The sequence below is a fragment of the Trichosurus vulpecula genome, chromosome 9 (genome assembly GCF_011100635.1).
Source record: "Trichosurus vulpecula isolate mTriVul1 chromosome 9, mTriVul1.pri, whole genome shotgun sequence".
Lineage (NCBI taxonomy): Eukaryota > Metazoa > Chordata > Mammalia > Diprotodontia > Phalangeridae > Trichosurus > Trichosurus vulpecula.
Genome location: NC_050581.1, coordinates 143781957 through 143807697, shown reverse-complemented (window position 1 = coordinate 143807697; position 25741 = coordinate 143781957). Strand labels below are relative to the sequence as shown.

At 43.8% G+C, this 25741-nt stretch overlaps 1 protein-coding gene across 1 annotated transcript in view; it reads right to left on the bottom strand.

The window, feature by feature from the left end:
- Positions 1-5419: 5419 nt before the first annotated feature.
- The window catches only part of EFCC1 (EF-hand and coiled-coil domain containing 1), an 85710-nt gene continuing 65388 nt past the window's right edge, over positions 5420-25741 (bottom strand). The window contains exons 4-8 of the mRNA XM_036739292.1: positions 23031-23166; positions 20302-20467; positions 13709-13867; positions 12947-13016; positions 5420-9915 (exon numbers count right to left, since the gene is read on the bottom strand). Coding sequence (XP_036595187.1) covers positions 9782-9915; positions 12947-13016; positions 13709-13867; positions 20302-20467; positions 23031-23166 — 665 coding nt within the window. The 3' untranslated portion in view covers positions 5420-9781. The remainder of the gene's footprint in view (positions 9916-12946; positions 13017-13708; positions 13868-20301; positions 20468-23030; positions 23167-25741) is intronic.

Below are 25741 nucleotides of genomic sequence, written 5' to 3'. Positions count from 1 at the left end.
AACTCAGGGTATTTAGTTTGGAGAAGAGAAGATTGGAAATCTGGCCTCAGACACTAGCTATGTGACCCTGAGCAAGTCACTTAACACTGTTTGCCTCAGTTTCCTCAACTGTAAAATGAGATGGAGAAGGCAGTGGCAAACCATTCTAGTATCTTTGCCAAGAAAACCCTAAAAAGGGGTCATGAAAAGTCAGGACTGAAAATGATTGAACAATACACAACACAACATGACATTTATTAAGCACTCGCTGTATGCTTTGCAGTGTGAGAAACACAGAGATATAAATATAAGTGAAACAAAAGATAGTCCCTTCCCTCAAGGAGCTTACATTCTAATGGGAGCTGAAAAGGTGGGAGCTCAGCAAGGGATGAAGGTACCAAGTACAAGGCCATGATTATGAAGCTAGGGACAGGGCTGAGGGGGATAAAGGCTAGGTTGGATGCCTCCTCCAAATGGAGGCTCCAGGAGGAATTTGCCAATGGATGAGCTCCATATTACTTCTCTCTCCATACTTGATGGTCCCCCTATTTGGCTTTACTTGCTGTTCCTCATCTCCCCTCTCTGCATATTCTGGCTGTCTGCCATGCCTGGAATGCTCTCCCTCTTGGAATCCATTAAGCACCATCTTCTTCAGGACTTTTCTTGTCTCCTCCAATCTCCCATTGCCCTTCCTTTTAGGTTACCTACTTCATATGTATCTCAGATACACCTATACATGGACTTGTTGTCTCCCATGATTAAAATGTAAGCTTCCTGAGGGCAAAGAATGCTTTATTTTTGTGTTTTTCATCTCTGGTGTTTAGCACAGTGCCCAGCACATAGTAGGCACAGTGCCCAGCACATAGTAGGCACTTGATAAATACTTGTTGATGGATTGGTTGTTTGAAGCTACCAAACTAGAGAGCTGATAATGACTTTTTCCTGTTTGAAATCTGAAATTGGAACTGAGAGGTAGTGGGGGTGGGGTGCTGAATTAAGAACTAGAATTAAGTGTTCAATCCTGGGAAAAAAAGGAACAGTTCAAAGCTTTTATGATCAATGGCTCTATGCAGCCTCTGGGTGTGAATGCACGTACATTTACTGCAGTTGTTGAGTCAGGATGTGGAGGGTTGGAGGAAGAAATAAATCGTACTTGCCTTGGCATTTTCACAGGGTCAGAGTTTTTACGGCGACTTGGCCCAGTCTTGTAAAATTTATCCAACTGTGGCAGGGGACTGGAGGCCTGTGTCCATGCTCTGATAGGGGCTGCGGGACTGAAAAGATGATTTGCCCAGCCTACCTTCAGGAGAGCAATGCAAAAGGCACTGGATTTGAATAGGAGCAAGAGACTTTGAAGGGCAGCTAGGTGGTGCATTGGATGTAGTGCAGGGCCTGGAGGCAGAAAGATTCATCTTCCTGAGTTCAAATTTGGCCTCAGGCACTTACTAGCTGTGTGACCCTCAGCAAGTCACTTAAGCCTATTTGCCTCAGTTTCCTCATTTGTAAAATGAGCTGGAGAAGGAAATGGCAGATGATTCCTGTATCTCTGTCAAGAAAACCCGAAACGGGATCCCATGAGTGAACACCAAAGTCAATTTGTGCTCCATGTTCCTATTTCAGTTTTGACACCACTGTTCTAGGAAATTCTCTAAGATTATGAGTTGCAGAGAAGGTGCCAGACTTCATTGGCAGAGGAAATTTCTTCATTCAGAGGTCCTATATGTTAATGAAATCACAGGTCTAGTTCTTATTCCAGGGACATTTCTAGTAGGAGACTTCTAGCTTCCCTTACAGGTCACTTCTATTGCTACCATGCAATGGAGGTGGAAGGGCTCTCTGGGCTACAGATTCAGGATCATACTTCTTCTTCATATCTTTCCTACGATTTTCCTAGAGTTGTTTTCAGTTGTGCTGGACTCTTCATGACCCCATTTGGGGTTTTCTTGGCAAAGATATTGGAATGGTTCATCATTTCCTTCTCCAGCTCATTTTACAGATGAGGAAAATGAGGCAAAGTTAAGTGACTTACCCAAGGTCACACAGCTATTAAGTATTTGAGGCCACATTTGAACTCTGGAAGTCTTCCTGACACCAGGCCTGGCGCTCTATGCTATGCACTATGGCGCCACCTAGCTGCCCCTTCCTAGGCTTGTAAGGGACCTCAAAGACTGTATATCTAGTCTAAGCCTCTCATCTTATATATTAAGAGGCTGGAGTCTTATGCACCAAAGAGCTAATTACAGAAGGGAACCGTAGGAATTGAAAGATCAAATGAAAAGGGAAATGTGTTTATCCCTAGTCTTAGAAAAACCCAGCGTGCCATGCAAGGTATACCTAACCTTGTGCCCTGAGACAGTAAGAAAGAATTGAATGAAATTTAATTGCCCCAACTATGCCCCAGCTATGAGTAAGAGCTGAGGACCTTCTAATGAGAACATCTTACATCTGCCTGAGCAGTCCTCGTCTGTGTCTGGGGCACAGAAAAGCTAGGGCAGAGTTCTGAGGCTGATTGAAAAGGAAAAGAGAAGGAAGGGAAGGAAAGGATAGTAAAAAAAGGGAAAGAAAAGGAAGGAAAGAGAAGGGAAAGGGAGGGAAGGGAATGGGAAGAGAAGGAAGGGAAGGGAAGAAAAGGAAGGGAAGGGAAGGAAAGGAAAAGGAAGGGAAGGGGAGAGGAGGGGAGGGAAGCCCTGAGGCTAAGCCCCTTCTTCGCCAAAGGGCATTTGTTTTCTAAGAATGTGCTCCTTTCTCTAGTAGCATGGGAGTTGGTGGGAGACTACTCATTTCTGTGTGGAATCTAAGAATGATACTGCTTCATGATTTCTTTCCGTTATTTATGTTACTATTCTGTTTCGATTAAATATTCCACTATCTGATTTTTTTTGTTCCTGCTTTGTATGTTAGAAGAGTAGGCACTAGATGGGGGCTTGAGGCACATTTCTCTTCTACATATAGTCTCCTGACATATGATCAGGAAGTTGAATGTGATTCCTGTTACATAAAATTGAAGAAAAGATGAACTTCATTATTTCACAAGACAGTTATCCTCCCCAAATTCTTCAAATTTTCTTAGAACCCACTGGGAACCACTGGTTCTTAACTTTGTAGATTCAACAGGGAGAGGTCCATGAACATGGATGGGGAAAATTATATCATTATTTCAACAGTACTGATTTACTTTGTAATCCTATGTATTTTAAAAAATGCATTTAAAAACATTATTCTTAGAAGGGGTCCATAGGCTGCCCCAAAGATTGCCAAAAGGATTCATGACAGAAAGAAGGTTAAGAATCCCTGTCCTAGATGTTGTCTGGTCTTTCATAGTTTATTTACATATAGGCGTTCTCCATTTTTTGCCATTTAATTAGTGATGGGAGCTAGTATGTATGGGGGTGGAAATCTGTAGAAAATGAACAGTTTGCTCTGCCTACTGCCAATTCATGGCTGGGGGAGGGAGGGTTGGTGAACATGTTTCTGGAAGTGAATGATGACATGTAATGGAGATGTCCTGTCCCCACTTAAGAGCACACATAGGCATTCTGTGACTATTTCCTTTCTGATTCCTGTTGTTAGAGAAAGTGAGGTATCTAACACCAGGACTCTTTTAGTTCAGGTTTGATTTTGGGATGAAATGAGTCACTAGGAAGTCATTGAACCACAAAGGAAGTTTACTTTGTAACTAACACAACAAAGATCCAGTGGAACTTATCTTAATCTTTAGTATACATGGCTTCCCTCACCTCCTTATGGAAATGCATCTGGTCAGCAGGTCAGAGTATGGTGACTCTCACGGTTTCAGGCACCCGCCAAGTTTGAGAGGTATATGTTCCATATGGCTGGGACTTTTTTGCCCTTCGGTGACCAGGAAGCTGGGTCAGGCAAGTTGAGTCAATTAGTTTCTATGACTAGCTTGGTCTCCTTTTAGGGAAAGCTAATCCCTGTTATAGGAGAGACCTGAGGTTACCCCATATTGGAGGTGGGGCGGGGGCAGAAGCACGGACCAATAAGATTGCAGGGAGCAGCTTTGTTATCTTGTAGGGAAAGCTAATCTCTTTCAAACTGGGGTAGGAGGAGGCATGGACCTAGTCCAGTTTGGGGGGAATGTTGACAGGTATTGATCCTATTATAATTCTGTAGTGAAGGAAAGCCTTTTAATTGGCTGCTGAGTTGGAACTGAGGGGTGAATAGAAAAGTCTTTGGCAACAGAACAATGGCCCCATTTCATAGGGGTGATCGAGTCAAAAATGACTGCTGGCCCCATTTTCCTTCCTACCTGGGATGACACATGGTCCAAAATGCATGACACCTTTGTGTCTTTGTTCCTTCTTGCTTTTAGGGGAATGAGGATTGAGATGGAGTGGACCAAGCTGTGATCTTGTGGCCTTCAAAGGGGTGGAGGAGCCACCAGATGTGTAGAGAGAGGAGTCCTTGGCAGAGACTGCCACAAGGGCCATAGTCAATACAAATGCAGCTCCAGTAACAACCTGTGCAAGCCAGCCCAGCAGTGAATCTACCTAGCAGCCAAGACACCATCTCCTGCAGGCGGGGAAGCACATTTTCCAGGGTTGTGCCATACCCAGAAGTCAACCTCTAGAGAGAATTTTTAGTAACAACCACTTCGAGGTTGAATTCACTGTCCCCAGGGTCCAAAGTGGCAGAGGGGATAGTGTGCCCTGATTGAGGGTAATATGTTTATGCTTCTGTTCTTGCTATATCTTCTCAGTATATATCCCCTTGTAAAACTAATTGATATTAATTGCTTGATGATATCAAGGAGTATCAATATAAGGGGTAAAATGATTACTAGTCACTGCTGATGTTATTGGTTGGATCACATTGGATAGGAGCTCAATCCAATAGCATTAGAAGTACCCCTAGGACCCTGAGGGAGAAATGTAGTTAGCCATGTTCTGGGAACCCCACCTGCCCATGTGCATATATGTTAGGCAAGTAGGTCCATAGTCTTACTATAGTTAGATCTACATTTCAGTTTTCAATGTAGTAATATTAACTCATTCCATGGTTTACCTACATATGAGTGCAAAATGAGAAGCCATAACCTCTTTTCGAGGAAGTGGGGATCATAGGGTCATTGAGAGCTGGACAGGATCTCAGAATAGCCTTGGTTTGAAGTTGGTAGGAACCTCAGAGAGAAAGTGAAGAGAGACAGGGCCTGATCTAACCCCTTAATATTAAAGATAAAGAAACCAAAGCATGGCTTGACCAAGGTCTTAAACAAACCTACTAAACTCACCCCTAAGGTCAATAGGCTTGCTTTGAATGCTTCTGCTATGGAGAGATCAAGTGTTAATTATTGGGAGCATCTTAGTTTTTAGGTCAAATGTGTGGTACAATAGAGATGTAGCTGGGATTCTTTTGTGGCTATGGATTGGTCTAGATGGTTGAAGAATTCTTTTACAACTCTGAAATCTGTGATTCTGTGAAATTTGTGAGGAAAATATCCAGGCATCAGTTGAAACTTCTTTGAGAAGATTCTTTGAGAGACCTGAGCCATCGAAATCATCCCCAGAAATCCACTTATATTCTCAAAAGGCAGCAAGATGATTAATTAAATGTTTAATATCAATTATTGTAGCACATTAGCTTTTTAGGTCAAGTTTATGATACAGTAATTTTCCTCCACTAAGGTCTCACTAATAATTTATCATGATAGCGTTGACCTTGGTTCTTAAAAGCAATCCTAGTAAAGTACAAATCCTTGTATATTTCCATAAGTTGGAAGGGTTTTAATTCCAGTCTGTCAATGCTGTGCTTAAGTCAGTATGTCTATGATCTGAAGATCCCAGTAATTAAGTTCAGAGAGTCTCATCAACAAATTGATAGAATATAAGCTACCTGAGGGCAGGGCTGTTTCACTTTTGTCTTTATATCCCCAGCACTTAACACAGAGCCTAGACACTGTAGACTGCAAGCAAGCCTTCTGAAAGAAGGGACTGTCTTTTGCTTTTTTTTTTAATCCCTGGTGCTTAGCACATAGCACGCACTTAATAAATGCTAGTTGACTGATTAAAACATAATAAATACTTGTTGGCTGATTGAATGAACAGGTTATGAAGGTTTTAGTCATGACAATTCATGAAACCATGTGTAACTTGCATCTGTGGGAGAAGTGTCCACATCAGTAGAATTTAAGGTCTAGCCCCAACACCTATTTAGCACAGTGCCTGGCACAGGGTAGGCACTTAATAAGTTGTTATTAACTGGATCATGGGATCATAGGTCTAGAGTTGGAATGGACCTCAGAGGATATCTAGTCCAACCCTCTCATTTAAAAAAATTAAATTTCTTAATTAACAAGCATTGATTTTCTCTCTTACCTGCATCTCTCTGCCATAGGAGAAAGAAAACCAACCCCTTGTAACAAATATGTATAGTCAAGCAAAACAAATGACCACATTGGCCCTGACCAAAAATGTCTGTTTCATCTTCTGTCTTGAGTCTATCATCTTTCTGTCAGGACCAACCCCCTTTGTTTTACAGATGTGGAAACTGAGGCCCAGGGAGGTTAAGTGATTTGACTAAAGTCACATATATGGCATCAGAAGTGGGATTTGAATTCAGGTCCTCTGATGCCAGGATGTATGCTTTGCACTCTACTAAGCACCTCAGAGCCTTGAAAGCACTGAATTAAATTATTTTTTAGCTGATGTGTAGGCACAAGAGGGTAGCTAGGTAACACAGTGGTTAGAGTGCCAGGCCTGGTGTCAGGAAGACTCATCTTCCTGAGTTCAAATCCAGTCTTACTAGCTGTGTGACCGTGGGCTGTTTGCCTCAGTTTCCTCATGTGTAAAAATGAGCTGAAGAAGGAAATGGCAAACGGCTCCTGTATCTCTGTCAAGAAAACACCAAACGAAGGAAATGGCAAACGGCTCCTGTATCTTTGCCAAGAAAATCCCAAATGGGGTCACAAAGAGTTGGATACAACTGAGACAACTGATCAATAACAACACAGAAACATACAGATGGGGAGATGGGGATTCCCAACCAAGTCTTTGGAAATTCCTACCTGACTCATCTCATTTGAATCAATCACGGTCTCACTCTCTCCAAAGGCTCCAAATCAAAAGCCTTTCTTGACATGCTCCTGACGGAAATTTTACTCTGAGACTTTTTCTTTGTATCCCTCCCCCAGTGACTAAAAGGGTGCTCTGTTTAATCAGTATTTGTTGACTTAAACTGAATTGAACATATGGGTCCTTTGTATTATCAACAGGCACAGTATTTCACTGATGAAGCCTGGCTCCCTCCACAGGTCTGATATCCCCAAAGGCAAACAATTCATTTTAGGGGCAGCCTCTACCAGGCAAATCCACTACCCAGGAGGTGCCAAGGGCCACGTCTATCACCTCTTTAAGGAGGTGAACTTTAAAGAGTTCACCAGCTTCTCCGCTCAATCAAATGTACCAGAGAATTCCCATGAGCTACACTCCCTGCCCCACTTCATATGGACACCTGGGTCCAGTCCAGGATTCTGATGCTCCAAAAGCTAGATCAGAGTTCTCTGGGTTCTTTCTACATTGAGGATCTCAATCTAACTCCGCCTCAGAAGCTCTTTTCTCTCTTCCTGGCACATCCCTTAACATTGTTATATTTGTCCTTCATTCTCAAAGAGGATCACGACATCAGGGAAATGATGACATGACTTGCAGTTGACTTTGATTTGAGTGAGGGAGGGCTGACATCCCTTAACATGGGACTTTGTTCAAATCCCAAGGGCAGGGTGTCACTGATTCTGGATTCTTCTGATGGAACTGCAGAGCTCAGTTACTTCTAGGACCACCGAGCAACAAATGGCTGTGGGCGGACGGGTGGGAAGAGAGGGGATGGCAAGAGAATTACTAGCTGCAGCTTGGAGTGTTTAGAGGATACTTTTGCATTCATTTAAAATCAAATAAATTCAACATGGAAGAATTAATGCTAATTCTCCCCTTTGGGGAGAGAAAATACAGATAGAAGCAGGATGGAATAGCCAGCTACTATCCCACTGAGACCTAACCTTTAAAGAGGTGCGTGTGTGTGTGTGTGTGTGTGTGTGTGTGTGTGTGTGTGTGTGACCCAGGGATGCTGAGAGCTTTCTGTTAGCTATTCTAGACCCTTCTGGCATCTCTCTGAATCACAAAATGTTAGAGCTGGAAAGAACCTTTGCTGTCAATGAGTCCAACTCCCTTTTGTAGAGGACATGGACTCTCAGAAAGGCTGGGTGACTTGTCCAAGGTCACACAGCTTGTTAGGGGCAAAGCTGAGACCATGACTCTGCTCTTGGCTCCTGAGTCAGGATTTTCTCCACTGTGCAATGTTTAGGTTATAAGCATAGTGATGCTACCGCCTTCTGTTTCTATGGCTTTTTTTCCTCCCTATCATTTCGTTTTAGCCATAATCGAATCTAACTCCTCCTCATGACCCCATCCACATATACCCTTTGTTCCAGCTAGGCTGGGTTCCTCATTGTCTCTTTCTCACCTTATATTTCTGAACTTCTGTTCCTACACTTGGAACACCCTTCTCCTTTCCAACTTATCTGAATCTTGACCATTTTGAAGAACTAAACTCAAGCTATCCTGCCTCCTCCAGGAAGCCTTCCCTGATCTCTTTAGCCCGCATTGTGCTTTCTCTCCTCCTGCCCTTCTTGTCTATACCCCTCATTAGCCTAAACTGCTCTATAGTGATATTTAACTTAGGTGTAAGCATCTTGCCCTAACTAGACTAGAAGGTCCTGGAGGGACCTTGCTCATCCAGGATTCGAACTCGGGTCTCCTGACTTTTAGTCCTCTCAGTACCATCTTATTAGCGAGATCAGACTCCTTATTCTCATACTCATCGGCTTGCTAACAAAGTGCCATCCTAGACATTCCGGGGAAAATTTTGCCTAAAGGTTTCATCTAGAGCCTTTCGTGACTACTCCAGCCCACACTAATGCTTTGAAATCCACCTGGATGCTGGTAACACAGTTGAGCTCTTAACTGAGGCCAATGATTGAGCTCAACTATTTCATGGGAAGCCAGGGCTCCAAGCAGCTTGTAAACTTCTTGTGGGAAGGGGCATCTTTTCATTTTTATTTTTTGTTCTTCCCCTCCCTCCTACAGTGCCTAGGGTGGTGCTAGGCATGCATCTGGGTTGCATTAAAGCCTGGAGGATTGCCTGGTGTCACTGGATTTAGGGGAGGGGATCCCAGACTGGGAAGGGAGGGAATCTTATGATGGGAGAAAGGCCACACTCTCCAGAGTTCTACAGGGGTTGCAGGAGGTATAGGTTATCAGGAAAGTGCTCACCACTTTAATCTGAGATTAAATCTGACAGGTTTAGTGTAGCCTGAGATTTATCAGCATAAATTAGGAGGCTAGATAGGTCCATCAGGAAAATGGTCAACATGAAGGTCAAATGCACCATTCCATCAAAGAGAGAGATACAGTTTTCAAGGCAGGAGGGCCCTGATTAGGGCAGCCTCAATCACAGATGCAGGTGTTGGCTCAGTGACTCATGGGGCTCCATCAGTCTCTCAGACCAGGGTCTGGGCCCAGCCTTGTCCTCCACAGTATAACCTGGGAGATGGGGGTAGTGTCTTATCCTCTTATCAGCAATGGGAGACCCAATGGCCACTGAGCACTTTATCCTAGGGAGGGTCCAGGGGGTAGTCAAGTGTCCAAGGGGAAGAGGTCCCTTAGCAGAGGTTCTGTACTTGGTGGGTCCTGCAGGGATGTCCACTTGTATGTCAACAGTCTGATGGCTGCAGATCCATATCCCAGATGGAGGCATGTCTCTGCAGAGCTGCAAGGGACACCGATGTTCAACATGAGATGATGAGCTGGTTGGTGAGAGTCTGGGGTGCCTGGGCCTGCTCCAAAGGCTGTTTCTGCAGGAGCTCACAGCTAGCCAGTGTCCGGTACAAGGCATCTAGGACTTCGAAGGTGTGGGCCTTCTCTAAAGGAGAAAACCAGGAGGCAGAAACACAGCATGACTTCAGGGCTGAGGCCAGCAAACCTTTAGGGTAAGAACCCCCTCCTTGCCCCAATCCATCAATCCACAAGCATTTATTAAACAGCAAACCTATCAGGCATGGGTGATACAAAGACAAAAATTAAACAGTTTCTGATCTAGAGGACTCTAGCAAAAGGAGACAATGGATGTGTGTGTGTGTGTGTGTGTGTGTGTATCTATATATAGAAGGTGGTGCTTGGGCTGAGCCTTGAAAGAATCGAGGATGTCGAAAGGGTGGAGGGGAGGAGGAAGTTCATCCCAGGGAGTCAGGAGATGGAGTGCTGTGTGTGAGCAAAGCGAGGCTAATTTGGCTGGGCTCTAGTGCGTACAATGGAGAATAATTTCATAATAAGGCTGAAAAGTAAGAAGGGGCCAGGTTGGAAGGATTTTAAATGTTAGAGGGTTTTATATTTGGTCCTGAAGGTAATAGGGAGCCACTGGAGTTTACTGAGGTGGTGGGGAGCATGATCAGACCTGCTGATTTGGGAAAATCACTTTGGGGTGGAAACGAATGAGGAAGCTATCACGTTGGTCCATTCTTATAGAGCTGATTACATTCTGTCTTATATTAATATAGCTATATGTTTTCTGAACATACAACCCTAGCTGAGCTGTAAATTCCAGAAAGCCTAGAATGACATCTTAGTGTCTTGTACGGGACTGGTGTTTATAATAAACGTAGGTTGGACTGCATTGTTCATTTTTATATCTCTCATGATCCCTAGTATAGAGCATGGTCCTCTGTGAATAAATGTTTGAAAAGATGGGGGATTTGGAAATGTTGGAGATACAGGGTGAGCCTGGGGGGAAGAATAGGAGACTGTACTGGTTTTGGCACCTTGGAAAATGCCCCTGAGCCTCCTGGGGCTGTTTTCTGTTTGTCCTCCAGGCTGAAGTGAGTTTAGTCCCAACCAGGATTTGAGTTCCCCATCTCTGAGCAGCTCCCTGCTCTGACCCCACCCCCACCTCCAAGAGCCTCCTGCTGCTGCCAAAGCAGATCCATCAGCCTGCCCAAAGCTTTTGGCCAAAAGCATCTTAAGAGAACAGTGGGAGATTTTGTTAGTTCTAGTGCCATCAGGAACCACATGTGGCCTTGGCTGAGAAGGGGCAGGGCTTACATTTGGTTGAGATCCCAAACCCACATTTGGGTTGGATTTGGGGCAGCAGGTTTTCCTTGGTGGGGGGCTGGAAATGACTAGCCTGTGGAAGCTTTGCAGCAGGAGGGGGCCTCTTGTTTTCTTTTATTTAGATTCCCCGAACCTCCCACTCCATTCCCCTCGGCTGGGGGCTTCCTCTGGGACTCCCCCTTCTCCTCCACTCCTCCATTCCTTCCCCTTGTATGCAGATTTTTTTCTGCAAAACTAACAACAGGAGGGAGGTCATTTAGGGTGCTGAACAGAAGAAAGCTTCAAAATCAGAACTTTCAAGGAAGTCTTTCCTGGCTCTTGCTGGATTATTCTAGTCTACTGTCCATGTCAGGTCATTTCTCTGAAGAGAAATGTTTAAGTTTTCAAAGCGCATTCCCATCTCATTTTATTTTAACCTCAAAACACCCCCAAGAAATAGGTGGGGATGAGAATACTAGCCTGTATTTCACAGGTTATAAACTCATGGATCTAAAGTTTGGAAGGGACCATCTATTTGGAAGGGCTGCCATCTATTCCAGGGGTTCTTAACCTGGGCTCCACAGATAGATTTCAGGGAATCTGTGAACTTCTTTTTTAAAAAAATATTTTGAAAACTCTATTTCCATATAATTGGTTTCTTTTGTAATCCTATTTATTTTATTTTATTGATTTAAATACATTATTATGAAAAGCGGTCCTCAGCTTCAACAGATTGCCAAAAGGGTCTGGGATGCAAAAAAGGTGAAGAATTTTTCATTTAGCTGATTGCCTCAGTTTTCAGATAAGGAAACTGAGGCTCAGAGGAGTTGAATGACTTGCCCAGGGTCACACAGCTTATTAAGCATCTGAGGCAGGATTGGAACTGAGTTCCTCTTATCTCTAAATCCAGCACACTATCCTCTATGCCATACTGCCTTCCAAGGATCAGGAAGGCTTAGGATGAAAACAATGGCTACAACTTAAGTTATTTTCGTTTATATAGTACTTTAGATAGCCGCAGCAATAAAATGGAGGAACTTTTAAAAAATGAAATCTCAGAGACGATCTATGGGAAAAGTTTTTGACCGGATAATGAAGAAACACTGGGGGCTGGGACCAAAAGGTCTCTTCTAGCTATGATATTCTATGACTGTCTTCTAGGATTCTAAAGCCGTATAGGTTCTTTCCTTTCAACAACAGTGCTGTGGGAAGCCAGACATCCTATGGATAGTGGGTACACGTGTAATAAACCTATTCATTCTCAGAATGGTTCAAGTTTCCATCATGAATTGGTTGTTCTCTCCCTCTCCCTCCTCAATGCGGTATTTGAGGACTTTGCCTAGTTAGGTGGTTTTTGATGTTAGGATGCTGAATGCAGGGAAACTTTTACCTGGTGTCTTGGAATGGGGGGCAGGGTAAGGATTAGAGGCATGCAGGTGGAGGTTTGAGAAGGGAGAGAACGGCATCTGGAAAAATTGGAGGGGAGCTGAAAAGACCCTGCCCTCAAGTCCCTGGTTCACCTCCCCCCTCTACTTCCTGCCTTGAATTCAGGGTATGTTTTATAATTGAAAACTCCAGTGCTTACTACAGTTCTGGGGGGACCTAGCTGTCGTGCTAGCAAACAGAGCAGATAAACCTCTGGCTTGCTAATATAACCTAGAAACCAAACTGTTCTGCAGGCTTAATTCAAACTTTGATTCTGAATGTTTGTGGATTATTTTTTAGAGAAGTTTCTTTTAGGACTAGGTTATCATCATAGGAAACTGATCTCCCCTGCTCCCATCTCTCCCTCCACCCCTACCCTCTAGCTACTTATTTCAGAATAATAAGGGACATAAATGATTTTAATTACCAAGGAGCTTTCCTACCATGTTGGGGGTCCTGACAGGATTCCAAGGTGTTCAGCAACATTTTCCCCAAGACTCTTTTTGATATGTTCTTAAAAAGGAACAAACACATGTAATAGATCATTCTATGCAGCATGTCACCATCATATCATCAGTATGAGAAGCATGGTATCGTATATAGAGAGCTGGTTCAGAGTCAAGATAACTGGGGTTCAGATCCTATCTCTGACATGTACCAGCTTTGTGGCCATGAACAAATCATTCAACTTCTCTGTGGTTGGGTTCCAGTTCCACATCTATGATCTTACAAATCACAGTATCTCTGAATTACTAGGACCTTAGAAGTCATCTAGTCCAACCAAGAGCTGGCCAAAAGGCACCCCCTACAACAAATGGCCCAGTTTTTTTCCTGAAGTGGGCCAATAAAATAAGGTCTCTGGCAACAACAAGAGTAATAAGAGACCTACGTGTCCTCCATACTCACATTTAAATGTGCATCTCCAGCGGTAGTGGAAAGAATGGTGGGCTAGGAGTCAGGAGCCCTCACTTCTGATCCCAGCTCTACCACCAAGTCTGCTGCTGTTCTAACAGTTCTTCCATGCTACTTCCTATACACAATGAATGACTGAATAGGTGATAATGAGCTGGGCTTAGAACTCAAGTGGTCTAGCTACCATCTGGTTTTCTATCCAATAGATTACTTTCCTCTGCAGTGGGGACTGAATGAAAGACTCTGTCCTAAGTAGGTGATGATGGCAGGACGAGCATGTTCTGTTGGCATACCAAATCCCGAAGCCTCTGGAGAAGCTGGAGGACATCCATCAGCTTTTCTTCCACCAGGGAGAGCCGAACTCGTTCCGTCTCGAGCATCTGTAACTCCATCTTCAGCAGCTCGCTCTCTTCCTCCTTCTGCTGAATTTCACTGAGAAGTGGCTCCTTCACCTGGCCAGAGACAGAAGAAATTCAGCACTGGAGCTGTCCAGCAATCCATTACATTTCACCCGCCTCAGGAGATGCTGTCATCTCTCCGAGATGGTGGCCACTTGGTATTGTTAATGTGAGGAGGGGTGACTGATTTACTGTAATGGCGGGGGGTGGGGTGGGGGGGATGGGTTGGGAGTGGGGGGGTGAGTTGGGGATTGGGATAAGGATACTGAAAGCTGAGATGGGGGTTACTGGAATATTTTTTAGAGCTTCATGATCACATCTGAACCTCCCAACAGCTCTGAGGTAGGGAGGTCTGGGTGGGACAGGAATTGGGATTCCTATTTTATAATTGAAGAAACTCAGTTATAAAGGAGAAATGACCTGCCCAAGGGAAACTATACAGTTAGTGGTAGAATTGGTACTAGAACCTAGATCTTCTGGCACAAGGTTCATTATTCCATTATACCAAATAGCTTTTGGAATTTTCTTTTTTTTAAAGCTTTTACTCATATTTTATCATTTAATATTTTTAGCATTCAGTATTGATTTCCACAAGATTTTGAGTTACAAATTTTCTCCCCATTTCTATCCTTCCCCCCACTCCAATATGGCATATATTTTGATTACTCCATTCCCCCGTCAGCCCTCTCTTCTGTCATCCCACGCGCCTCCCATCCCCTTTCCCCTTACTTTCTTGTAGGGCCAGATAGATTTCTATACCCCATTGCCTGTATATATATTATTTCCCAGCTGCATGCAAAACCAACTTTTTTTGAGCATCCGCTTTTAGAACTTTGAGTTCCAAATTCTCTCCCCTCTTCCCTCCCTAAGAAGGCAAGCAATTCAACATAGGCTACACATGTATCAATATGCAAAACACTTCCACAATAACCATGTTGTGAAAGACTAACTACATTTCCCTCCATCCTATCCTGTCCCCCTTTATTCAATTTTCTCCCTTGACCCTGTCCCTTTTCAAAAGTGTTTGCTTTTGATTGTCTCCTCCCCCGATCTGTCCTCCCTTCTACCATCCCCCTTTTCTCATCCCCTTCCCCCTACTTTCCTGTGGGGAAAGATACCCAATTGAGTGTGTATGTTATTCCCTCTTCAAGTCAAATCCAATGAGAGCAAGATTCACTCATTCCCCTTCACTTGCCCCCTCCTCCCTTCCAACAGAACTGCTTTTTCTTGCCACTTTTATGTGAGATAATTTATTCCATTCTATCTCTCCCTTTCTCCCTCTCTCAATATATTCCTCTCTCACCCCTTAATTTTATTTTTTAGATATCATCCCTACATATTCAACTCACCCTGTGCCCTCTGTCTCTCTCTCTCTATGTGTATATGTATGTATATATATATATGTATATATGTGTATATATATATATATATTCCCTTCAACTACCCTAATACCGAGAAAGGTTTCATAAATTACAAACATCATCTTCCCTTGTAGGAATGTAAACAAAACAGTTCAACTTTAGTAAGTCCCTTATGATTTCTCTTTCTTGTTTACCTTTTCATGCTTCTCTTGATTCTTGTATTTGAAAATCAAATTTTCTATTCAGCTCTGGTCTTTTCATTGAGAAAGCTTGAAAGTCCTCTATTTTATTGAAAATCCATATTTTGCCTTGGAGCATTATACTCAGTTTTGCTGGGTAGGTGATTCTTGGTTTTAATCCTATCTCCTTTGACCTCCAGAATATCATATTCCAAGCCCTTTGATCCCTTAATGTAGAAGCTGCTAGATCTTGTGTTATCTTGATTGTGTTTCCACAATATTCAAATTGTTTCTTTCTGGCTGCTTGCAATATTTTCTCCTTGATCTGGGAGCTCTGGAATTGGGCAACAATATTCCTAGGAGTTTTCTTTTGGGGATCTTTTTCAGGAGGCGATCAGTGGATTCTTTCAATTTTTATTTTACCCTCTGGTTCTAGAATGTCAGAGCAGTTTTCCTTGATAATTTCTTGAAAGATGATGTCTTGGCTCTTTTTTTGATCATGGCTTTCAGGTAGTCCAATAATTTTTAAATTATCTCTCCTGGATCTATTCTCGAGGTCAATGGTTTTTCCAATGAGATATTTCACATTGTCTTCCATTTTTTCATTCCTTTGTTTGTTTTATAATTTCTTGATTTCTCATAAAGTCACTAGCCTCCACTTGCTCCAACCTAATTTTTAAGGTGGTATTTTCTTCAGTGGTCTTTGGGACCTCCTTTTCCATTTGGCTAATTCTGCCTTTTAAGGCATTCTTCTCCTCATCGGCTTTTTGGAGCTCTATTTCCATTTGGGTTAGTCTATTTTTAGGGTGTTATTTTCTTCAGTATTTTTTTGGGTCTCCTTTAGCAAGTCATTGACTTGTTTTTCAAGATTTTCTTCCATCACTCTCATTTCTCTTTCCATTTTTTCCTCTACTTTTACTTGTTTTCTCAAATCCTTGTTGAGCTCTTCCATGGCCTGAGACCAATTCATATTTTTCTTGGAGGCTTTTGATATAGGCTCTATGACTTCGTTGACTTCTTCTGGCTGTATGCTTTGATCTTTTTTGTCACCAAAAAAAGATTCTAGAGTCCGAGTCTGAGTCTGAGTTCTTTTGCACTGCCTGGTCATATTCCCAGCCAACTAATTGACCTTTGAGCTTTTTGTCAGGGTATGACTGCTTGTAGAGTAAGGAGTACTTTGTCCCAAGCTTTAGGGGCTGCTCTGCTGTTTTCAGAGCTACTTCTACACAGCAAGCTCTGCTACACCAGAGCCCCTCCTCCCCCAAGAACCACCAACCAGGGCCACGACCCAGATTCAAGCAGGGCCAAGCTGCTTCTGCACCAGCAAAGTGCTCCTTGCACTCTCACTCTGATCCACCACTTGATTCCTCCCACTGTGGGAGCCAGGGACTCCTGCTGTGCCACCTCTGCCACCTCCAGGGCTGGGGCCGAATCACCCTCACTCCAACTCAGCAGTTTTCCCTTTGTCTGTGGCATTTGTGGGTTGAGAAGTCTGGTAACTGCCACAGCTCAGTGTTTCATGGCCCTAAGGCCTGCTCCTCCTGCCCAACTCCTGGTCTGATCTGTCCCGGCTCAGCCCACACTGGGCTGCACTCTGCTCCCAGCATGGTGTGATAGATCCTTCCCAACGACCATCCAGGCTGTCCTGGGCTGGAGACCTGCTTCCCTCTGCTATTTTGTGGATTCCACAGCTCTAGAATTTGTTCAGAGCCATTTTTTACAGGTGTTTGGGGGGATTTGGGGGAGAGCTTAAGCGAGTCCCTGCTTTCCAGCCACCATCTTGGTTCCTCTTCTTCCTCGGAATTTTCTTGAACCACATGGAAATATAGCCTGTAATCTGAGGGATGCTGGTTTGAGGTCAGATGACCTGGATTTGAATCCTGGTTGTGCTACTTTCCATCTGGGTAGCCATGGGAAAGTTATTTGTCTTCTTTGGCCCTCAGTTTCCTTATCTGTAAAATAAAGGGTCTGGACTAGGATGGCCTTTGAGATCCCTTTCAGCTCTAGCTAAGACCCTATCAACGGGCCTCTCCTCTGGTTTCATCTTCTCTCCTCTCAGGTTCCCAGGCAAAAATTGGTTCCTCTCTCATTTTCCTTCATTGGGAACCAACAGGTCCTCCTCTGAGGCCCTGACCTTGCAATCCCATATCCACACCATTAATTCCCACTATTTTTTTTTTGTAGTTGTGGCTTTCATTCTCCTCCTGGGCCTCACTAGAGAGTTCATTTCACAGTCGAATGATTATTTAAATGTTTCTAAAGAGAAGATTACAACACCCAGCGGAAAAGAGAAAAGGAGAGTGACTTGGACAGAAAAGACTTTTTTTTTTTTTTGCTGCTTGAGGATGACAGCCCATGAGGGCAAGTGATCACCAAAGGATTTACTTTGTTCGGTGAATGGAGCCAGGGAGCCAAGAAGAAAAGGGAGGGATGGGAAACTAAAGAAGAAAGAAAACAGAGGCCTGTGGGCTGAAAGGAAGACTTCAAACATGCCCCTTCTTGGGGGGCCCTGGAGCTATCAGATGCCTACCTTCCCATTGTTGGATAATCCCTAACCACTGCCATGCTGCTTTGTGGTTCACAAAGCACCTTCCTGTATATTATATGTAGTCTATAGCTTACAACTGGACAGGGTTTTAGGGCTCTCTATAAGTTTTCTACATGGATGCAAGGAGAAAAAAGCCAGCTTTTGAATCAGGAATGTCTTTGTCCAATCTCTGCCTTATTCTGGCCGTGTGGCAAGTCACCTGACCTCTCAATGCGCCAGGCAATTCTCCAAGACCAGATATGCAGGCAGACATTGGCAGGGAGAGTTTCCTCATTGGAAACTACCTATATTAATGAAATCACCTTTTAAAAAATATGGTAAAAAAAAGCAGCAGTTGCTCACATTTCTATAGTATTTTCAGGTTTATGTGTTTTTCTTATATCAACCTTATAGGACTGGATTATTATCCTCATTTTAGAGATGAGGAAATTGAAGCTTAAGAATGAGACATATATTTCCGGGACATGGCCAGTGTGGAAATTAATCTTGCTTGACTATGTATATTTGTTACAAAGGTGTTTTTTGTCGGGGGGGTGTAGAAAATAGATTTTTGTTAATTGAAATAAAGAAATTGGAATTATAAAAGAAACCAAAGTGAGAGAGATGATCTTAGGATCATCAGTTTCAAGCTTGAAGGGATTTCACAGGATCATCTAGGTGAGCAGTTCTCAAACTTTCTGTTCCCTTACACTCTTAAAAATTGTTGAGGACCCCAGAGAGCTTCTGTTTAGGTGGGCTATATCATTTAGTATTTACCATAATCAAAATTAAAACATCTTAGTGTTATTATGAAAATAGTTCTGACCTTGCACATCTTCTGAAATGGTCTTGAGGATTCCCAGAGGTCCCCAGACCATACTTTGAAAACCCCTGATCTATTCCAACAACAAACACCGATCAGTCCCCTGACATTGTTTGCTCTCTGTTACCTTTAGGATAAAATACAAACTCCTTAGAGTAGCATTTAGGGCTTTCCCACATCTTGGCTCCCACTTCATACCTGGTTCACGTCGCTTCCCTTCACCTACTCCATGATCCAGCCAAATCATCCTTCTAACTGTTCTCTGAGGTCCACATGCCAGCTCCCGCCTGCATGACTTCACCCAGGCTTTCTGGAATGTGCTCCTTTCTCACCTCTAGCTTCCTTCAAAGTTAGGCTCAGGTACTCCTCCTCCACGAAGCTCCCCACCCCCACCTTCCTTAATGCTCACTCCCCCCTCACATTATCTTATATTTATTTTGTTGTTGTTGATGTTCAGTCCATGTCCAACTCTTCATGACCCCATTTGGGGTTTTCTTGGCAAAGATACTGGAGCAGTTTTGCCATTTCCTTCTTCAGCTCATTTTACAGATGAGGAAACTGAGGCAAACAGAGTTAAGTGACTTGCCCGGGATTACATAGTAAGTGTCTAAAACTAGATTTGAACTCAGGTCTTCCTGATTACAGGCCTAGCGCTCATACACCAGTGCATATTGTATGTTCCAGTAAAACATAAGCTCCTTGAGAGCAGGGGACTGTCTCACTTTTGTATTTGTATCCCCACAACCTCACACTTACGAGGTACTTTACAAATGTGGGTTGAATTGAATCCTGCCCATTTTCTGCAGCTGCAAGGAGAGAGACTAACCACCAGATCACAAAACAGAGAAAACATCACTGCTAATTAAACTCATATTTGTTTGAACTGAAGCCCTTCTATGCAATCATATGACTGCCATCTGTCCCTATGCACAATATTTGTAAAAATTGTATTTAAATTTTTTCTTGATAGAACTTGAATCAACAATTTTTACTGATAAAACATTTAGTTTTTACACCACCTTCCTTTCCAAATATCTCTTGCCTCATCCCTGTCCTAAACAGCTATCCCTTGTAACAAAGAATAAAAAAGGAGAAAGAAATCAATTCCATAAAGGTAACCAACACATTAGCCAAGTCTGACAGTAGATACATGGTTCCACATCTGGAGTCCCCCACCTCTGCAAGAAAGGAAAGGAGGCCAGTACCAAATTTCAACAGAATGTGTTTAAAAGGACAGCAACAATTTTCATTTGAAAACTGACTGACTACCATTTTGACTAGGTTAATTGATGCCTTGGGTCCTGAATTTGGCAAAAATAAACAAACGAATTATTTATCCATCTTTCTCTGTCTCTGTCTCTATCTCTCTCTGTCTCTGTCTCTCTCTCTCACTCTTCCTCTCTGTCTCTCTGTCTCTACTCTTTCAAAAGTTCTTGGGCAGCTGACAGGCAGGCAAGTGGGAAATGAGAACCAGACCATTTGAAACACGGCCCTTGCTTCGTGTGGTCAGTGAAGTGTGGATGCCTTCTAAGCTAAAGAGACAAACATGAAATGCTTCCTCATGAAAAAGCTGGGCCAGGCTGCCTTGGGCCTCTTACCTCCTGGTCACCAGGGTCAGAGCCCTTCACGTCTTGCCCCATGTTCCCTAGCTGCTCCGTCAGGGTGACAATCTGCTCTCCCAGCTCCCCCAGGGCACTGGTGTGTTCATCACTGCCAAAGTGGCCGAAGTAAGACATGAGCTTCTTGGCTGTTTTGTCATCGCATCTGCAAAAAGAAAGAAAACCAAACAGTGATGGGAACCTCTCTCTGGGTCCTGCCATGGCCCCCCAGTTTAGGTCCCTGTCTTTGTTTTGAGGAAGTTTACAGGGGCCTCTCCTGAAGTCACTGTCTCCCATCTCTCTCCCTGTTTCCCCCCACCCCACCTAACCCTGGCCTGAGTGTAAGGCAGTGTGTGTGTGTGTGTGTGTGTGTGTGTGGCGGGGGTGGATTGAATGTTGGGCCTCCAGGAAGTTACAAAGTCTTTTCTGACTCATCTGTGATCCTGCGAATGCTCCCTCTTCCCCTATCCAGAACGCCTTCCCAAAGAAGAAGAAGAAAAAAAGAATAACAACAAAGCAGTTTAGCAAAATTAACTAATCCATCCAACGCCCTATTCAATACCCACAGTTCCCCATCTTTGCAAAGAAAGAACGGCGGTCCTGCTAAGCTTTACTAGATAGTTTCATGAGATGCTGTAGCCCAAAGACTGCATCGCTATAGTCTAGTAAGTGGAGTAACAGACTTGGAGACGGGAAGACCTGGGTTAGAATCTTGCCACTCATACTTGCTGTGTGACCTTAGGTAAGTCCCTTAGTTCCACAGTATCCCTTTCGGTAAAACGGGGACAATAAGTGCACCTACTTCGCAGAGTTGTTGTGAGGATCAAGTGAGACAATGTATGGAAAGTGCTTTAAAGAGCAACATAAATGTCAGTTGTTATATGAATAATAATTAATATCATTATTGGAATAAAATGAATTATATGAATAATAATAACTAACACTTACATAGCATTTTAAAGTCTGTAAAGTGCCTTCACACATCACATTATTCATTTGGTCCTCATAACATCTTGGCAATATAGGAAGAACAGGTGTTAACTATCTCTCTTTTACAAATGAGGATACTGAGGCTCCGACTTGCCCAAGGTGGTACAAGCCAGTAATTAGCAGATCTGTAATAGGAGCCTGGGTTTTCTGACTTCCAGGCTGGGGCTCTTCCCACTACATCATGCTGAAGGATAGTGTAGACACCCAAAGACACAAGGATGGATGAGACAAATGTTTATAAAGGTCTTATAAAGGTTTCCTTTGGGAAAACTGCTAATGTGAATAGAGTCTGCAAGCGTTCTAATGAGTATATTGGCAGATCTTTCAACAGGGAGGCTCATCTGATGGTTTGGCTCTCATAACCTTACCCACTCTGCACCTGGCTTCTTCTTGTAGTCTCAGAGATGGGCACGGTCCCTTCCCCCTTAGGCAGTGTTTGAGACAAGCCAGTATACCAGGGCACTTGGCTCCCCTATCTCTGCCCCTACCAGTCAGGACAAGATGAAGGTACAGGCTTAGTTTAATGGCCTTGGTCTCCAGGAGTGGCAGTAGCCTCGAGCACCATTGAGAAGTAGGTAACCCTTTCTCTATCTGTTCTCTCCACCCCACCCCACCTCCTAATACTAAGAAGCCAGAATTCTCATGCTGTCCTTGGGCTTTCCATAACCTCCAGGGTACTCTCACCCAGACCTGCCTCCCACCTGCTCACAATACCTTTGACCCAGCCTCCTTACTGCTTTCGAAACTCCCGTCTATTAGAGCAGGTTAGAAAAAGAAAGGGATGAGAACCAGTTCTTAAACTGTACTAAAAATGTGGCTGCTGTGCCACTAAAAATGTGACATCGTTCTTGTGGCTTCTATTTCATTCAATCAAGCAAGCAAATGCCTCCTCTGTTCAGGGAGCACCGAACAAAGGGGAGATGGCAAGTTTAGGTGAGATACTGTCCTTGCCCGAACTGCTATTTGTTCCTATGGACAATCTTGGGGCTCTGAAGGGAAAGCGTTCATTTTGTCCTCACAGACTCCCTGAGAGGAAAGGAGCACTTTCTCTAATTCTGGCCTCCCCACATCATTATGACCACCAGCTTCTGTGAAGAGCTAAGGTCCCTTCCACCTCAACTCAGCAATGGATATTTATTTTAGTACCTACTATGTACAAGGCATTAGGGATCATAGGATTATAGAATCACGGATGCAGAGTTGGAAGGATCCCAGAGGCCATCTAGTCCAACCCTACTCACTTTATAGATGAGGAAACAGACCCAGGGAGGTTAGATGATTTGCCTAAGGACATAAGTAGTAACAGAATTGGGATTTAAACCTAGATTCCCCAGACTCTGGGCAGTTAGGTGGTGCAATGGATACAGTGCCAGACCTGGAGTTAGGAAGACCTGAGTTCAAATCCAGCCTCAGATACTTACAACCTGTGTGACTCTGGGCAAGTAACTTAACCCTACTTGTCTTACTTTCTTCATCTGTAAGTGAGTTGAAGGAATTGGTACACCACTCCAGTATCTTTGCCAAAAAACCCCCAAGTAGGGTCATGAAGAGTTGGATATGACTGAACAACAAAAACAGACTCCAGACTCCCGAACCAAAGCTCTTTGCACTTTATCACAGGTACAGAGACAAAACAAGAAACTGCCCTGGTCACAATGAGCTAATATTCTATGGGGGTCAGGGGTGGGCTTGGGGCAGAGATGACATTCTCTGATTCCACGATTCTAAGTGAGACATACCCGCTCCCACAGCTCGAAATGCGGGCCAGTAGCTTCTTCACTTCAGCCACCTGGGTCTGCTGCTCCCCCGGCCATTTTTCCTCCTCTTCATCAGAGGCTGCCTGACCCTCCACAGAGCGGAACAGCTGCTCATCTCCTGCAGGGAGAAAGAAGAGCCCAGGGCTGGATGCTCGAAGCTCAGGTCACTTGCTGTGAATGCTGCACAGCTCTGCAGCCCTGTCCAGGGAAGGAAAGACAGCTAGTGATACTACTCTACGTGCTGGCTATGAGGAACCATCTCTTATTATAGGGCAGAAGACAGCAAGGCAGAGGACAAGTAATTTGCAGAAGGAAGATCTGTTGAGCTCAGGAACATGACCTAGAGCTTTCTTCTAGGCTGCTTAAGGATTATTGGCAATAGGAAGAAGGTGACTTACACCTCTCTATTTAAGGGATATGGGTGATATCATACAGGAAATGTGTGATCAGTAAAGGACCCTGCCTTGTTAGTCATTAATCTGTAAGGTGGGAGAGCAGAAGGACAGACTGGGTGCTGCCCTGGCATAGAATGTTCAAAGTCCAAGAGGGGGAATCTCCAGGGCATGGAGTAGGTCCTCAGTGGAAGACTGATGGGAGGCCAAGGATGAGAACTGCAGTGGTGAGGGATGTGATCTGTACCAGTGAAGGGTATACCTGTATTGGGGAGATCAAAGATTCAAAGCGTGATTCAGGCTCTGAGACCATCTCCTGGACAAGTACTAATTTCATTCCTGGTGACATAAATTCCAGGGATATTCCTCATGAGATGTGACTTTTTATTCTCTGGTTCTCAATATTTTACAACTCCCTTAGTATTTTCTCGTGATTAGATTTTGGGGGTCTGCTATGGGCAATACTTTGGCAGAATGTGGTGGGTAGCGATACACAGACTATCGGCTTCCTTTTGGATGGGAAAGTGGCACTTTTGTGGGCATGGTATCGAGGTTGCTCCAAGGAGGGCAGATGCCTGCTGTGTCAATGCACAGTCTTAACTGGTGCTCTCTTATGACCAGCTGTAGCAATTCACTCCCTATTGAATGTGCCTGAGTGGGTATGAGATCTCACACTGAGGTCCAGTGGGGATATCATTTATAAGGAGAGCATCAACTTTGCTCCTGGCAAAGCAGAACAAAGATTACTTACTAGGGAAGGTTGGCAGCCTTACCAATCCCCTTTCAGTCTTGATAAGTAAAGCTTCTAAGGTGATTTGCAGAGACAGGGATATGAAAAGAGTAGAATAGGATTTCCTCATGCTAAGTCAAATAGTACACTGGGCTGGTTAAAAAGCTAGACAAAGCCTGAAGGCTTCTGTGGTTGGCTGGCTCTGAATGTGAAGCAGCTGAGCTGGCTCTTGGATTAGCTATTGTAATTTGGGGGGAGATCCAGCAGGTGACAACAGTGGAGATCCAGCAGAAGGTCCACTTGGCAGATGGTGAGGCAGTAGAGAAAAAAAGATGCTGAGACAACCCCAACAGTTTGTAGCTACAAAAAAAAAAACCTGCCCACAGTCTAATAGTACATGTACCCCCAGACCAACAGACGGCATTGGAGGCTCTTTAGGGAACCAAGCAGCAGAGAGGGGTTCCAGCCCTGGCTACATCTATGAATTATCCGCATGTGTTCTTGAGGCATGTGTTTTCCTTCTCTCTCTACGGAGAAGGGGATCTCTGGGATAGTATGGCCATGTGTTGAGGGGAAGGGTGATAATTCCCCTCATCATTTATTTTACTCTGCTCCTTAACTAAGTGACTTTTGCTTGGAATTAGTGCATCCTCTGCCTGGTTGGTCTGGTAAGAAAAAAAAAATCAGTGGAGGACTTGTGAGCTGTGGTTCTTCGTGAGTCCTGACTCAAAGGTGTGAACCTGGGGTAGTTTTTAGATGGCCTGTCAATGAAAGGGGGCTTGGGCCATGGTTGATGACTATAGCTTTGTCATTAAAGTTTAATTGCTAATAGACAAACAAATACTTCCTCTCTTGACTCTTCAGGAAAGAAAGACAAAGCTGATCAGGTTCCCAGATACTGGTGGCTCACAGGGAACAAAGGTATAATAATGCTTCAATACTTGGATAAAGCTGTGATATCAGCTTGGTGAGTATGCCCATCTACAGTAAAGTTTACATCTCATCCATGCCTTCTCAACTTGCACAAATCCTATCCATGTCATCACATCAATCCCCCAAAGGTGGGGAGGAGGCCCACCCAACATGCTGAGAACCCTCCTCTCAGTCTCTTAACATTGCATGGCCATTAGTGCTACTAATAGGCCACCCATCTGCTGGTCCTCCTCAAAAAATCTTACCTTGATGCCTAGAGGTGACCTCAGGTTGTTGAAGGCTATGCTTGTAGAACATAAGCTTGGGAAGGATTTGGAAAGGTTTCATGTATGATACTTGGTGACAGGCTGTGTATGTTATCTGAGGACTAGCTTAGCTAAGCATGGAGAGATTTAGTACCAGAAAGCTGTCCATTTGTAATGACTTCTTGGACCAAGGCAACTCATAATAGGGATAAGGGAATATGCCTATGCTTTCTTTGGTGCAAAGATGAAAAATCTCCATCAGTGCAGATCTTATAGTCTTAGAGTCACCTAGAATACTAAGAATTTAAGTTAATGACTTACCCAGGGTCACAGCATGTGTTAGAGGTAGGATTTGAACCCAGTTCTTCCTAGCTCCAAGGTCAGTTCTTAAAA